Source organism: Leptodactylus fuscus, chromosome 7, assembly GCF_031893055.1.
Source record: "Leptodactylus fuscus isolate aLepFus1 chromosome 7, aLepFus1.hap2, whole genome shotgun sequence".
Classification (NCBI taxonomy): Eukaryota; Metazoa; Chordata; class Amphibia; order Anura; family Leptodactylidae; genus Leptodactylus; species Leptodactylus fuscus.
In genome coordinates this window covers 128,067,433-128,084,019 of record NC_134271.1, presented here as the reverse complement: position 1 = coordinate 128,084,019, position 16,587 = coordinate 128,067,433, and the positions used below count along the sequence as shown (strand labels likewise).

The window sequence follows — 16,587 nt, the reverse complement described above, 5'->3', positions numbered from 1 at the left end:
GCTATCACTATAGCAGGCACAGACCTGAGCGACTAAGCTCCACCCCCTGGGTTTCCTGCACCCCTCTCAAAGGGGAGTGTCCTTATGCCTCAGCTCTAGCAGAGACTTTATTTAACTCTTGCAGGTCCTGTGCTGCTGGCATGCCAGTGAAATATGGCAGGAGTGCCACTCTTGGCATGTGTGTGAGGGGTTGCTGACCTCTGCTGTAGAGGGTAATATGAATTTTGTGGCTTGCTATGGTCCAAAGTGTGTGAGATTGCAGAGATAGTGATGTGAGTTTGGGTTTTGTGGGGGTCCTGGGAAAAACGTATGTGCGCTATTGTAACGAAAAGTAGCCTATTGCGCAATCGAGTGTAGTGACTATGTTTGTGGAAAATTTCAGCCAAATCGGTGGAGCGGTTTTTGTGTGATTGACCGCCAAAGATCCGAACATCCAAAGGGTCCTGGGAAAAACGTATGTGCGCTATTGTGACGAAAAGTAGCCGATTGCGCAATCGAGTGTAGGGACTATGTTTGTGGAAAATTTCAGCCAAATCGGGGTCCAAAGTGTGTGAGATTGCAGAGATAGTGATGTGAGTTTGGGGTTTGTGGGGGTCCTGGGAAAAACGTATGTGCGCTATTGTGACGAAAAGTAGCCTATTGCGCAATGGGGTGTATTAACTATGTTTGTGGAAAATTTCAGCCAAATTGGTCAAGCGGGTTTTGCGTGATTGATTGACTAACAAACATCCGAACACACAAACCCACAAACATCCAAACTCACAAACTTTCACATTTATAATATTAATAGGATGAATGTATATATGCTATTACATATATATATGTGTGTGAGTATATATGAATGTACATGTATGAGTGTGTAGGTAACTTGCAGTTTTTGGAAATCGCAGCACTTATATCTGCAGAAACACCTACAGTGTCCCTATAGGTATAATGGAAGCAGAAAGTCCTCAGAGGAAACCTCTGTGGAGTTTCTGCAAAAAGCACTGCAGGAAAAACTGATGCATTACCGTCGGGGTTTTTCCCGCAGCCCTTTTTGGCTGCGGGATGCTGTGTTAGGCCTTATCCTTATAGTGTGATGTACAGTATATTGAGATGTTAAAGAGGAGCTTTCACCATCTGGGGCACATGCGGTTTTATACACCACTAGAAATCACAATTTTATACACCGCTAAATTCAGCGCACTATTGGCATTCCCGATCTGTGCCCCTGGTGAAGAGCCATCAATGCCGGTACTGTAGTTCTTCACTGTCAGAAGGGCGTTCCTGACAATCAAAAAGCTACTCAAAAAGCAAAACTTTAGAGTCTTGTAATGGGATAAAAATCCCTATAAAGATCTAATAGATTTTTTTAAATACAAAAAATGCATAGCCAAGCAGAGAATACACAGAGCACATGGGTCCCACCTCGCTGTTTGTTGATAGCACTGGGCTCATATTTCTCTATGAGGGTTTGTACTTGCTCCGTCTTTGCAGGAGGGAAGAGCAATTCATTTAAGCGACTGTCTCTCTGCTTTTGGTTGATAAACTTGGTGAGGTGATCTTTAGTCATGTAAGGCTTGGCTTTAGAATGGCTGAAACACAAGACACACAGAGATTCATGTCAAGACTGTAACAGATGAAAATTTAAGCTTTAGGGAGCCTTCACACGGAGTTTACGCTCGCTCATTCTGAACGTAAAAATGGTTCAGAGTGAGTGCGTAAAAAACAGATGCCATTGACTTGAATGGGTGTCGGCATACGCACGTATCACATTGAAAGCAAAAGGTAAAAAAGCCTCCCATTGATTTCAATGGGGAGCGCGTGTATGCCGGAACCCATTCAAGTCAACGGGATCTGTTTTTAACGCTGCGCACTCTGAACGAGTTTTACGTTCAGCATGAGGGAGCGTAAATTCTGTGTGCAGGCTCTCTTAGTGTAAAAAGTCCCCTCAGTTTGATAGGGTGGGTCTGCTTTACTAACACAATCACATGGTTGGCCATAGACCAGATAGACAAGGTAAATGTGCCAGAGCAAGAACTGCTCTTTTCGAACAGGGGTCTGCTCTAGTTCTTATGGCAGGTTGCATATAGCATATATTTAACCTATACATCCAGTGTATATCTTATTAGACTGTCACCTATTCCTCTCAACTTCCTCTATGTACAAGCACACTCAACACTGCCAAGTGTGTTGTCAGTAGGGTGAGGGTAGTAAGCTGCTGCCAAATACCTCTAGTATTGAAATCTACATGCCAAACATCTACGGGTGGGAAGAGTTGGGAGGTCTAGAGTTGCATCTTGTACCCTTGTGTCAGAGAAATTCATTTACATCCTATAAGAGGAAGTCTTTGCATTATGAGATCAGTTTCACACTCTTGAAATCAAATAGATTCTTATCTGCAGGATACTGCAAGTCACACAGTCACAGAAGTGGACATTTTTGTTTCGTTAGGAAGTTAAAGCCGATCACAAAGTTCACAAAGTTTCTTTGGTCATTAAAAAGTCACCCTAAGGTGCCACGTACCGGAAACGCAGCTGAAAAAAAACACATGTTTTATAGTACCAGCAAAGTGATGGAGGTTCAGGTTAAATAGTGCTAGAACAGTCACATTAAACTTGCAAGAACCTTTTTTTATTGCAGATTTAGAATTTATGGCTGAAATAAATATTACTGACACATAACACGACAGGAGAATAATAAAAATCCTTCTCCCCTCCCTGCACTGGCAGCATCTCGTGTTCTCCTATACGTGGATTAAAGTGAATTTGTGAGTACATGCACTTCCGCTTTAACCAGTGATGTCTCAAAATCTATGTGGGCCACAGACTAGATTATTGGCTTTACAATAAGATTAAGATCGCAGCTCTAGCCCCCTACTCTGGAGTAAGAGCCCTTTAAAGTTATAGTGTTGATGAACGTGTTCTACTCGGGGTGAACAGTAATGTACTAAGCTCAAGCCCCAAGTCCTGCTTGTTCAAAACTGTAGACGGGGTTAAAGGGGTTGCTCATGATTGTTTTTTAATGGCCTAGAACAGGGGTGCCCAATACGTCGATCGTGATCTACTGGTAGATCGCAAAGGACGTATGGGTCGATCGCGGGATGCAGGGATCCCCGGTGTCCGCTTGTTCACAGTGCAGGCTGAGAGTCATCTCCGGACACTGGCAGGCGGAGCTGCCGCAGCCCCAGCCTGCCAGTGTCCAGAGATAACTCTCGGCCTGCGCTGTGAAGAAGCAGACAGCGGGGATCCCTGGGCAGCCACAGAACGCCGCTGTCTCTTGCTGTCACGATCCGCCTGCCCCCGCCCACATGCCAGGCCCCGCCCACAAACCCACCCCGACCCCGCCCTAGTAGATCTTTTGCCTTGGTCAGCTAATAAAGTAGCTCACACGCTGAAAAAGTTGAGCACCCCTGGCCTAGAATATCCGATAGGTGGGGAGAGGACAGCCAGCACCCATACTGATCAGCTGTTCAGAGGTGTGTCCAGTCTGTGTACTATACAATGCATGGAACCGGAAGCAGCTGAATTCCCTATCTAGTGGCCAGGCGTTGGTACTGCAGCACATTGACTTCAATAGGGGTTATTTATCATCTCCTCCTTTTTGCGACATACTTTGGACAACACGTGTCTGGTCTAGCAGGGCACGAACCAGATAGGATTGAGGAGGAAGAGGGGAACAAACCACTGTGCCTTGATAAGGTATTGTGTGAACCCAGTCATTTATGGCGCTACATATGCTTAACAAGGTAGTTCTTTTGGAGGACTCACTAAGAAGTGAAGATTTCATCTATCTCTGGCCGTGGGCACAGATGCATAAGGAATGTTCTGAAGACAGATTCAGGAAAATCCTCCGGGTTGATGGCATCATTCTAACAATGTAAAATAAACAGAGCAGAAAGAATTTGGTTAATAAAAAATGGCAGCAAGTACAGTTAACCTATAAATAAAGCAGACCTCATGTTATGTAATATTGCCTGTGTAATGTATGCCAGGTAACAAGCCTGGTCACATAGGCCAGGGTATCAGACTGGGTGTTAGACAGCCCCGGTGAGAGCCAGAGATACCTACAAATTCTGCACTTGTCCTTCCCCATGTCTGATGTACTGTAGTAACTTAAAGGGATTGTGACGTTATAGACACGTATGCCTTATCCACAGGACAAGGAATAAGTGTCTGATTACTGGAGACCCCATCACCGGGACCACCAGTCATCCAGAGAACGAAAAGTCCACCTAAGGCCTCCTTGTGAATGGAGTGCCAATGTGCTTGCATGACCGGCGCCCCATTCGCTTCTATCTCTGCCAGTGCCTGCAGCCTAATAGAAGCCAATGGAGTGTCGGCCACACAAGCACATTGGTGCTCCATTCACAAGGAGGCTTTAGTCTATATTTCTGAACTTTAGATAGTACTCAAAAGCATGTACACTGAATGGCCACTTCTTTAGAGACCCCTGTCCTTTCCCGATTGGCGCTTCCTTCTATGAAAATTAGACATGATATGACCCTGGTGTGCAGTAGAAAATCATATGAGCACGTTTTTTGTGGATCGGTTTCAGGGTGACTCCATGACTGGAATGGGAAATTTAAGCAACAAGAGAGTTTATGAACAAGGCCTGGTCATCAGTGCTAGACTAGTTGAAGATAGTTGATCAAGCACCGTCAGCCTTGTAGGGATTTTTGCACGCGGTGGTGCCGTGAGTAAACCAAGAATGGTGTGATCAGGGAAAGGGGATCCTGTGCATATAAAATACTCATCAAGGAAAGGGTTTAGACGAGGGTGTCAAGAATTGTTCCGATAAATAAGCGGTGCATAGTCAAGAACATTGCAGCTGAATACAATGCTGGGGTCCAACTAATGTATCTGCACACACGGCCCATGAACCCTTTCTGTCGTGTCAGTAGCTCAGGCTGTTTGAGGTGGAGTAATGGTGAAGGGAAGGTTTTCTTAGCACACCCTGAGTCCTCTGATACTTGTGGATGATAGCTGTGTCATCTGTGCCTCTAATAAAGTGACTATTCAGTATATGGTGGCCCCATATGTGATATACATATTTGCTAACAATACCAGGACTAAGTTCCTTCAATAAGGTGTCACCTTTCCAAAAAGTTTCCTAGTTAGCAGCTGTTGCACAGATATTTCTACATGAATAATCAGCATTATGCTATTTCGTAGCCCAAGATATCAGGAAGACTTTACTTCTTTTATTTCATTATATTTTAATTTCCAGAATGACAGCTATGGAACAAATTGGCAAAGAAAAGCACAGCTATGGTATCACACTCACTTTCCCCTTTGAAAAATGACAAGCGTGTAACGCATTTTCCACTCTCTTCCTGTCGGCAGGAAACATCTGGTAAATACTGTCCAAGAAGGGGGAAAAAAACATGATTTCAAGGTAATACAGTGAATTTTGTAGTAAATAATACCTCTGCTAGCCAGGCGCTGGTTATTCTAATCCACCGTGTTGGATTATAATCATAATCATAATCATGTTATGATTATGGACGTACAATAACCAGACAATATGTGCCATGTGTGGGACAAAACTGAACAAAAATGATCTTATGAATGTATTACTTTCATATCTATTATAAAATACATTGAAAACATTATTTAACCTGTACTTTATTTTTATGTAGATTGTGAGCCCCATATAGGGATCACAATATACATTTTTTTTCCTATCAGTATGTCTTTGGAGTATGGGAGGAAATCCACGAAAACACGGGGAGAACATACAAATTCCTTGCAGATGTTGTTCTTCGTGGGATTCAAACCCAAGACTCCAGTGCTGCAAGGCTGCGGTGCTAACCACTGAGCCACCGTGACCTGTACCAATTTTAAGCATCACACTGTATTATAGTGCTGAGCTGCATCCAGTCACCAAACTGGTTGTCAGACTACCCCGTATCACTTATCTAAGATCCCATAATGTAGTGGAAGAATGCTAAGTTATAATACAAGCTGTAAATCAGGATCAGAACAGAATGACTAAAGCAATGTAGGCTATCCACAAACAAGCCATGTGGTGTCCGTGATCTGTGCAAAAATAGAATATGCTCTGGAATGGCCCTACAGGTCTGTAAACATGACCCGACTTGCCTATTGATGTGAGAGGGTCCATGAAAAAAACAGATCCCATATGGTCGCGACTGATATATTTGTAACAGTATAAATGACCAGTTAAAGGGGTATTCCCATTATGGACAGTTATCCACTATCTACAAGACAGGGGATAAGTGTCTGATAGTTGGGGGGACTCGATTGCCCCGATCCATTCTCCCCATTTTCTCATTGAAGACTATCGTCCTCCCAGCAAAAGATCCTTGGTATCTGGCTTCTGTACAATATAAACTGTCGATTAAAATGGGTTATTCTGATAACTTACTTGCGTACGGGAATCTTTCCTTCTGCATTTAACTGAAGCATGAGTTTCACATGTCTAAAGAAAAAAAAAACAAACAACACAAAAATCAAGAAAACCATCTGTTTGTATACGGGAACTTTGACTTTTTTGAGGGTACAATAAATACAAAGATAAATCTTTGAATGCCAAGAAGTTTACCCAATGGCGATGACTTGAAAGTCACTGGCAGATGCCCTATAAATGTGCCAAATATGCCAGGGCTTGCTGCAATATACCTTTTCCATATCACCAGAAAACCTCTTACCCTATAGGTCCCCCTTATTATCGCAGACATCACTTACATTTTCTCATAGAAGGAATAGCGAGATGCATTGTTTACAAGAGGATTTTTGATGATTGCCATAATGTCAGTGGCCCAGTCCTGCAAATGACAGATGTGTTACAAAACAGCAAAAACTCTCTATACCATACTACCAGCACCATATAGTCTCAGCTTTAACATGAACTGGTATTGCTTTTACATTGTATTTACTGTGGTTAGAGGACCCTGTTCACATCATGTTAATGGCCTCAGTTTAAAGGGGCTCTATCAGCAAAATCATGCTGATAGAGCCCCACATATGCGTGAATAGTCTTTAAAAAGGCCATTCAGGCACCGGTAAAGTTATATTAAACTCCCCCCCCCCGTTTTAAAATAATAACTTAAAAAGAATGTGCTCTACTTACGGATCGTGCACGCTGGGCGGTCATTCAGGGTGTGTCCTCATCTTCTTCCCCGCCTCTTCTTCCTCCGATGTCTTCGGGTCCCGTCCTCCTCCGGCGCTTGCTCGCGGACACTGAAAAAAAATAGCCTAGGCGCATGCACAGTAGCCGTGGTAGAAGCCGCATGCTACTGCGCATGCGCCCAAGCTATTTTTTTTTATCAGTGTCCGCGAGCAAGCGCCGGAGGAGGACGGGACTCGAAGACATCAGAGGAAGAAGAGGCGGGGAAGAAGATGAGGACACACCCTGAATGACCGCCCAGCGTGCACGATCCGTAAGTAGAACACATTCTTTTTTAGGTTATTATTTTAAAACGGGGGGGGGGGGGGGTAGTTTAATTTAACATTTACGGTGCCTGAATAGCCTTTTTTAAAGGCTATTCACGCATATGTGGGGCTCTATCAGCATGATTTTGCTGATAGAGCCCCTTTAACATATATACTGAGAAAATCTCCAGACGTTTATGTCTGGCAATGGCATCTGTCATGTATGGGCTCACACACGTGCAGTGTCCCAGAACGAGATGTCAATGTTCTGTTTAAAGGGATCTTATCACTAAAACACAATTTTTTCTCACTAACACGTTGGAATAGCCTTAAGAAAGACTATTCTTCTCCTACCTTTAGATGTCTTCTCTGCGCCGCCGTTCAGTATAAATTCCGTTTTTCGTCGGTATGCAAATGAGTTCTCTCAGCACTGGGGGCGGTCCTCAGTGCTCAAACAGCATTGGCGGTGTCCCCAATGCTGTGAGAGAACTCTCCAGCGACGCTTCCATCTTCTTCAGGAAAGGCCTCTTCACGTGTCTTCTTCTGGCACAGACTTCAAACTTCTAGGCCTAGGGCAAAGCTGAATATGCATGCCCGCTGGCCACAAGAAAATGGAATAAAGGAATAAATCTTAGGGGTCAATTTCTGAATAAGTCTAAAGACCGGAGCTTTATTGATGGCTTTGACCAACCACATTAGGTATTGCACAGAAGCTAATGGGAGGACACATGACCCTACAAATCAGTCATCGTCTTGTAGAAGAAGCTCCTTAAGGCAAAGGCCACACATTTTGAGCCTCAGCCAAAAAGCACTACGGAAAAGACTGCAGTGCAGTGTGTGGATGGGATTAGCCAGAATCCCATCCACTTTGCAGGTAATGGAGCCTTTCACCAGGTCTGAGGCACACACAATGACTTACGCCAAGGAAGATGGAGGCCCCAGACACATTAGATGGTCAGCCAGCATTAATCTAATGACCACCTTAACAGTAAGGGTGAAGCTGTACAATGGTCTCATAAAGCAATTACTGTAGCAATATCTTTATAAATACCAGAAATGATCCCTTTAAGACAGTTGTACTATACCTTGCTGACATTCTCCTTGTAGGATACAAAGTTATGAAAGGTAAGATCCACCATGTCTGGTCCAGTGACAATACATAGAGTTTTGAGCAAGAAATTATTTTCAGGAAAGTCCAGGTTGAAAACTTCTCGTAGTTTCTGACTCTGTACATAAGAGAGATTTTTTATTAGATGGAATGTAACTAAATCCTACTATTATAAATGTGAAAGTTTGGATGTTTGTTATTCAATCACACAAAAATGGCTGAACGGATTTGGATGAAATTTGGCACATAGATAGTTTGTAACCTGGATTAACACACTCGATTATGCCGGTAAATGACATGGCTTCACGGCTGTTATGAATTTATGTTCACATACTATATTACACTGCTCTTATCTCAACTTCTGAGAAAGTCAGGGCTGTTATCTGTATATGTAAACACACACTAACCCTCAGTGGTTTGTGTACACACATTTGCATATTATCTGATCTGCTCCAGGCAACATGCTGACACACTGGATGGGAAAACACCTTTAATCAAAATTGGCAGTTTGCTAATATTAAACATGCCGGGAAAAAGAAAATCTCATTTGTTGCAAATTTCTAAAACGACAGCTATGAAGGTAGCCAGAAGTCACAGAGCTCTCCTCAAGCGGAGCTGACGGGGATCAACGGCGCCAACAACACACTCATTATATGGAGTCCCAGCGAGCAGCTGAGATGCCGGAACAATCACAGGCACGGTGCGAGGAATGAGTTCAGTGGCAGGCCAGCTTGACAGCTGCCAAAACGCTGGAGCAGGCGGATCATCAACGCCAGCAACACACTCATTATATGACTTCCCAGCGAGCTGCTGAGATGCCGGAACAATCACAGGCACGGCGCAAGGAACAAGTTCAGCAGCAGGACAGCTTGAGAGCTGCCGAAACGCTGGTGCATTCAAACCATCGAGGCCAACAACACGCAGACAAAGTCGCGGGCAGAGACACACACACACACAAACGACATACAAAATACACGATTGCAAAACTAACCGGGTCCTCCTGCTAGTTACTATAAAAAAGCAGTAATCTAATCCTGTGGGAGGAAGAAATAAAAACTTAAAGGGACTGTACAAATTTTGCATCGGCATCCAGTCGCAGCTACCTGCATTTTGGACCGGAACCTGAGGAGGCCTCCGCCTCAGGTTCCGGACCAAAAAACCCTGTTTGAACCTGGCCTTATATCACAATAATGTAGCCCAGAAGTTTGTTTTATTTTATTAAGCTTGACTTCAACAAATTTTTCTTCTTTCTGCCATAAACATACATGAAAGTATACAGTGCAGCCTGGGAAAAGACATATACACTGTTCTGGGAAACATACCACAAGCACAATGGGAAGTTATTCTGCTCATTCCTTCAAAGGTCTCGCCTAACATCCTGAATGTTTTATCTTAAATATTGATGTTGAAAAAAAGTGTCCGTGACACCATCCAGACTCCACAGTCCAGGCCGGGAAAGATTCACAATGTGCTAAGCGGCACTGACAACCCGCAACTTCCTCAATCTGTCACAATGTGCTTATATAATGCCAAATCACTGGACAGATGTAAATTACTCTTCCTTATGAGGCCTGTAAGGGAACGGTCACTGTTAACGTAACCCTGCAAGCAAGTGTGCCACAAGCAGGCAAGGAACTTTCTTACAAGAAATAAAAAAAATCCTTATCCTCCATTTTAATTTTTTCTATCAGTATAGCCAAATGAGATCCTGGAGTTCGTTCTGAGCTTTCCGTCTTCTGCCTGCCTGGAAAGCTGTCAGACCGGGTCCGGCCGTGAGCGCCAGTGAGCGTTTTATGCTCTCTGCCGCGAAACCGTTTTTTTTAAACCCGACACAGAGTACTGCATGTCCGACTCTGTGTCCAATTTAAAAAAAATCGGTTTCACGGCAGAGAGCCTAAGTGTAAGTTTCATATATAGTGTGCTATTAGTTTTTCGGCTGCGAATAGCCCCATTATGGCTGCAGCACATTTTACTTTTCTCCATGAGGCTGGCGGTGTATACAATAAACCGGAGTCTGTCCCCCTCCCCTGTTTATTACTACTACTGGTGTCTTTACATGTAATTCTGACAGGTGTAACTGTACAATATCAAACAGCTGGCAAAAGAGAAAGTGAAAGATCTAGTGACAGAGTGAAAGCTCCTTTATAAAGGTAATTCAGGCAGAAATACTTTTAATTTTGGTCAAGAGTAACATCTATTAGATGAGACTAAGTTGTCTGAAAAGTTAGTAACCATTAAAAGGGGTTAATATTCTCCTCCTCTTCGATTTCATTCTCTATATAGAATTGAGCTATGGATCATAGAAGAAGCTTTTTTTCCACTGTCATCCCAATCCTATGTCTGGCTGTAAGGCAGCTGTCAGTAATAGAGAAGACAAGGAACATGGCACCCACTATGAGTCCCACTATGAGTCCAGAGTCACGACATGGCACACAGTATAGGCAACTTTCCTGGATAAATTCAACAGCTATACTGATGCAAGGAAGGCTTTGTTTAACTGTATTCAATGAATTGCATAACCTAGCCCCCTCCTGTAGTGCCCCTTACCACCTCTTCCGGTTTCTCTACCGCTACGGTTCCTACATGGTGAGATCACGAGAGACGTCCGGTTATCATGACAGCCAGGAGCCTTGTGAAGGTTCCCAGGCCTGACTTTACTATATGTCTATTGAGACTTGCCATGTCCTATTAACTGCACAGTGAGCACTGGAAAAACAAAGCCTGGAGAAAAGTCACACAAACGCAGTTTTTCTCCAATTCCACCCCATTCTGAATTTATTTTTCCAGCTTTCCAGTAAATTGTATGGAATATTACACGGCACAATTACAAAGTACAATTCATCCCGCAAACATAAAACCCTGATATGACTCTGTGAACAAAAAAATAAAATTATGGCTCTTGGAAGACAGGGAGTCAAAATCGAAAATGCCTGTGGTGGAAAGGGGTTGTACCACAAAAATATTTACCCTCCATCCATAGGATAGAGGATAAATTGAGGTCTGAGAATGGGTGGTGTTGTGAATGCAGCGGCAGTAAAAGCAACCGGACCCCTGGTGGACACAGATGTGCCCCCTTCTCCAGTTAATTTCAATGGGAGTGCAGGAGATAGCAGAAGTACAGTACTTGGCAATCTCTAGCATTCCCACTGTCTGCGTTCATCTACGCTGCATTCACATTGGGGGTAAAATCAGGGGTGTAACTTCAGGGGGTGCAGTCGCATCAGGGCCCAGGAACCTTAAGGAGCCCATAAGCACTGGCATCAGTATTGAGATTACAGCTTCCATCTGGCCCATAAACCAAGGAGACCCACAGATCACCCTAACCACACTAAGGTGGATTAAACTCCTTAGCACCCGTAACCATCACTATCAAGAATTCTCTGTAGGGATGAGGTAGGGGGCCCCGACAAAAGATTGCAACGGGGCCCACAAGACTTTAGTTACGCCATCTGTTCTCAGGATCGGTAGGGGTGTCTTCAGTCTGACCCCCAACAACCAGCAAGTTATTCTCTGTCCTATGTATAGAGAATAAATATTGTGAAGTCTTTTATGTGTATGTTTCATTGAGTAAATGTATTTTCCATTATCTAATTCATGTTGCACTGTGTGTGTTACATTGTATGTACATTTCTGTATTCCAAATAATAAGTATTTTGCTCTCCATACTGTCGTCACCAGATCGCATCTCCTTACTGTCTTAGAGCACCATCTGGAGGAACATATCTACAGATTACCGGCATAGATGTTGGATATTAGATACTACTGTATAAAGAAGGTGTGATAGTGTTATTCACTCACTATCTGTTGATTATATTTAATGTACAATTATTTGGAGCATGTAGGACACTGTAGTGAATATCTTAACTATTTCCATGAGTGCCGTCGCCATTAGTGTAGCAATACCCTTAGATCTGTCTAACTTTATGGATTTTGAATTGTTGCTTTGATAGATTGTAGCCAGCCTCATATGTAGTACAGACAAAAAATATTTCATAACATGCATGTCCCAATTTTTTATGTAGATTGTGGGCTCCATATAGGGATCACAATGTACGTTTTTTTTCCCTATCAGTGTGTTTTTGTAGAATGGGAGGAAATCCTCGCAAACACAGGGAGAACATACAAGCTCCTTACAGATGTCATTCCTCATGGGATTTGAACCCAGGACTCCAGCACTGCAAGGCTGCACTGCTAACTACTGAGACACCATGTTTCCCCTAGTCCAATGTACAGCTCTGTGCAGGTGGTGTCTAATTCTTAGATGTTTGAGGTTTCTTGTACAGGATGGGGAGTACAAAATATTTAGAAGGCGCCAGTGGAAATCTAATAACACAGCAGTGAAAAGGGAAAGTTTTTATTTCTTTACTTTTTATTCTGTCTTGCCAAACAAGGAATGGTTCAGCTTCAGTTCTCTTGTATACAATTGTATATACAGTAATGTACCACCAGGGGTCAGCGCTGCTTTATCAAATCATCAAAACCGTGTCAGATCTCCTAATGCATATGTCTTTATCAAACAGATACTTGAACAAACTATATCGTGTAAAACTAATGACCCAACAATAATACTGTTCTCCTTACGCTGGGTTCACACCTGCGTCTGGGGTCTCCGTACTATGGTTTCCGTCTTCTGCATGGCAGAAGACGGAAACCATAGATCGGGTCCGGCCGTGCGCGGCGGTGAGCGTTTTAGGCTCTCCGCCGCGAAACCGGATTTTTTTATCCGGACACAGAGTACTGCATGTCCGACTCTGTGTCCGGATTATAAAACCCGGTTTCGCGGCGGAGAGCGCAAAACGCTCACTGCCGCGCACGGCCAGACAGCTTTCTCACCCATTCAAATGAATGGGTGAGAAAGTCTCCTGCAGGCTTCCGTCTCCTGCATCTGTTTTATGCAGGAAACGGAAACCTGCAATAAGGACCGACGACGCAGATGTGAACGAGCCCTAAGAGTGCCTTTAGTAGGGCTGAGGACGGTAGGACAAACCTCCAGCTATTTTTCCACAGCCTGACTACAACTTGACTGCTGCTCTGATTCCTATATAAATGGCTGGCAGTCAGAAACCGCAAAGACCCTCTAATTAATTATAAAGTCAGCGATTGAATTCTTCAGAAAGTAAATATGTAACAAACTGTATCTAATATTAACAATTATATAATTAAAGCAATCATTTTATTTCGAAGTCAGAGTTGGTAACTACTTCCAACTCCAATTCAGAAACCGGATAGTGGTTGCCTTGTTTTGACAGGACGTACCGGTACGTCCAGTCAGAACACAGCAGCTTCACGGAGATCGCGCAGCTACTGAAGCTGGGAGCCGGCTGTAACTTCAGCCGGAGCGCCCAGAGAGATGGCAGGGAAGGTTTATTCCCATCCCTGCCTTCTCCATCGCTGTGTATACAGAGCTCAATGAGTGCTGTATACACGGCTATGGGTGCCGCCATGATGCGGCTGCCCTCTGACCCGGCGGTCACGTGATCCGCCAGGAGCAGAGTCTTGCAAGAGCTGCTGGGTCCTACAGGACCCAGATCAGCTCTGTATACTGTGTATACACCGTACAGGAGGCTGGATTCCTCCTGCAACTGGGGCTAAATGTACCAGCCCCAGTTATAGGGGAAATCAGCCTCCTTAACAAAGAAAAAAGTGATCAGATGTCCCCAAAGGTCTCTTATCACCTTATAGGGACACCATCTGAAAAAAAAGTTAAAAAAATTAATAAAAAAGTTGAAATAATTTAAAAAACTAAGTAAAATAATACGCCAATAAAATGCTGTTATTAAAGGTTATAGCCCCACCCCCGACGACACCATACAAAATAAAAATTACTGTAACGGAGAGGAAAAACTATTTTATAAAGTTTTTCAGCAGCACTTTGTGTTATTAAATTAAAAAAAAAGAAAAGAAAAGTGAAAATCAGACACAATTTCCCTCCTATTTTGTTTATATTTTCCCGGATTTTTTTTTTTTTTTTTTATAAAAAAAATTGAAAACATATTTGAAAATAAAAACAACATAAAAATAAAGCCCTATGTATCCCCAAAAAAAGACGTAAAAAATCCCATTTCCTAATTCCTGAAGCGGATTTTTTCCTCGCCAAAAAACAATGGACCCTTATAGAAGAAATTTAGGAAAGTACTAACCGCTAGGATAGGAAGGGGATGGCTTATATGGTGGACACCACTTACCAGATACAGATATCTGGCTTCACACCCTCATGTCAGAAAACGTGGACGAGCCTATCAAATCTGACTGAAGAAGTTCACTATTGTTCTAGTTTAATAAAAGTTACAAACTTTGTATAACTTCCATTTTGTTTTATTGTTTAAAAGAGTTGATATTCTGGAAATGTGCACATTGTTTAATAATATAGCGGTATAAAGTTGGAATATAATGCAGATTGTCACATTTATAGAACAATAAAGGCTCAAACTGTAAAAAAAAAAGATAAAAATATATTATTATTTTTATTATTATTATAATTATTATTCAATGTGTGTTAGAATACCGTATCTGTATGAATATATATACCACACCGTATGTAAACTCAGCCTCGAATTATAATAATATTTACATACAAAGAATAGGAATTTGACGAGTTTTGACGACTTATTATCTAATCTGTATGCAAAGCAATACTTGTTATAGTGCTATAATGTATGTAGAGCAAGTGCAAAGAGAAGGAAATGAGTGCTGGCGCACAGCCATATATTCTGCCGGATATGGAAGACACTGCCAAATACTGAAAAGAAAACAGATCAACATCTATCATTGTGAAATTCTGAGGAACATTGAGTTCCGATCCTGCATCAAACATGGTTCCTTGGAGCTCGGGGAGCATCCTTGACCCTACATGCCACATCAGAGGGGCTGTCGAGTGTCCATAGACCCAAGTGTGGAAGCCATTTTACCTTCACTTAAAGGGGCTGTCCACTCCTGAGGATAGGTCATCAATAGGCCATAACATTAAACCCCCATGGATCAGTTGTTTGAAGGGACAGTGTACATCTGTGTATATCACATGCCAAAAGTTTTGTATCAGCCATACAGTGCAACTACTGCCTCAGTGAACAGATGACGGCACTGACATGAGCTCCGAGGCCTCTTCAAATATCAGACTAATGGGGGTCCTGGGTGATCTACCCCTGCTGATCACTTTTGATGACCTAACCTGAGGAAAATGAAGAGAAAAGGGGACTATATAAGGGCAAAAAATAAAATGCCATCCTTTTTATCCATGGGCTGTGCTGGCATTACACCTCATGTGAACCTGACAGAGCAGATGTACAATAAGAGGATTCATTGTCATATTGAGGAGACGCCATCACGCTGGTTTATTACCCTTCACGTAAACAGAAGACGGATTATCTGGTCAGTCTCCCCAATCTATAAACCATCAGTCACAAATCAGCATGTGAAAGGTATTAGACCGACAAAGGGCAGCTGAGTCAGATCTGTTTTCTGTGGATTTACCTAGTTGTATTTCCTGTGCAAATGACACCAGTAATCATATCCTAGTATGCAAATCCTGGACGCAAGCGCCGGGGACGAGAGCGGCACAAAACACACATTAAGATTTCATGGGATATCCAAGGGATTATTGTGTTAAACTCCTGTCTTTAGTCTGTACTATAAGAATATGTAAAAAAAAAAATGAAAATACTGAATTATTCCTATGGTAATATGTCACCCAGGTCAAAAAGTAGGTGAAGCCTTAGGCTAAGGCCTCATGTTATGGAAACGCAGCATTTTTTGTTGCAGATTTTTCTGTTTGTTTGTTTTTTTAGAAAAAGTCGGGACGTGGCTTGAAAAGGAATGGGAAATATAAAGGTAATATTTAGACAATTTCCTTCTATTTTTGCTGTAATTATGCACACTCCAGTCATATTAATGTGACCACTGCCTACGTTAAATAACCAATGGCAGAAGGCACATGTCGTCAGCCATCTGGGTGCACTCATCATTGTGAAAGGCACGATGGATCAACACAAGTATGCATCTATCCTTGCGGACCATGTTCCCCCCTACATGGGAATTGTTCTTCCTCAGGATGATGGCATCTACCAGCAGGACAATGCAACGTGTCATAAAACTCACAGTGTACGT

General features: G+C 42.8%; 1 protein-coding gene across 1 annotated transcript in view; it reads right to left on the bottom strand.

Moving 5' to 3' along the window:
- The window catches only part of PLCB2 (phospholipase C beta 2), a 72,942-nt gene that overhangs the window by 36,855 nt on the left and 19,500 nt on the right, over positions 1-16,587 (bottom strand). The window contains exons 4-9 of the mRNA XM_075283097.1: positions 8,462-8,602; positions 6,690-6,769; positions 6,370-6,423; positions 5,266-5,341; positions 3,750-3,850; positions 1,408-1,574 (exon numbers count right to left, since the gene is read on the bottom strand). Of these exons, the coding sequence (XP_075139198.1) occupies positions 1,408-1,574; positions 3,750-3,850; positions 5,266-5,341; positions 6,370-6,423; positions 6,690-6,769; positions 8,462-8,602 (619 nt within the window). The remainder of the gene's footprint in view (positions 1-1,407; positions 1,575-3,749; positions 3,851-5,265; positions 5,342-6,369; positions 6,424-6,689; positions 6,770-8,461; positions 8,603-16,587) is intronic.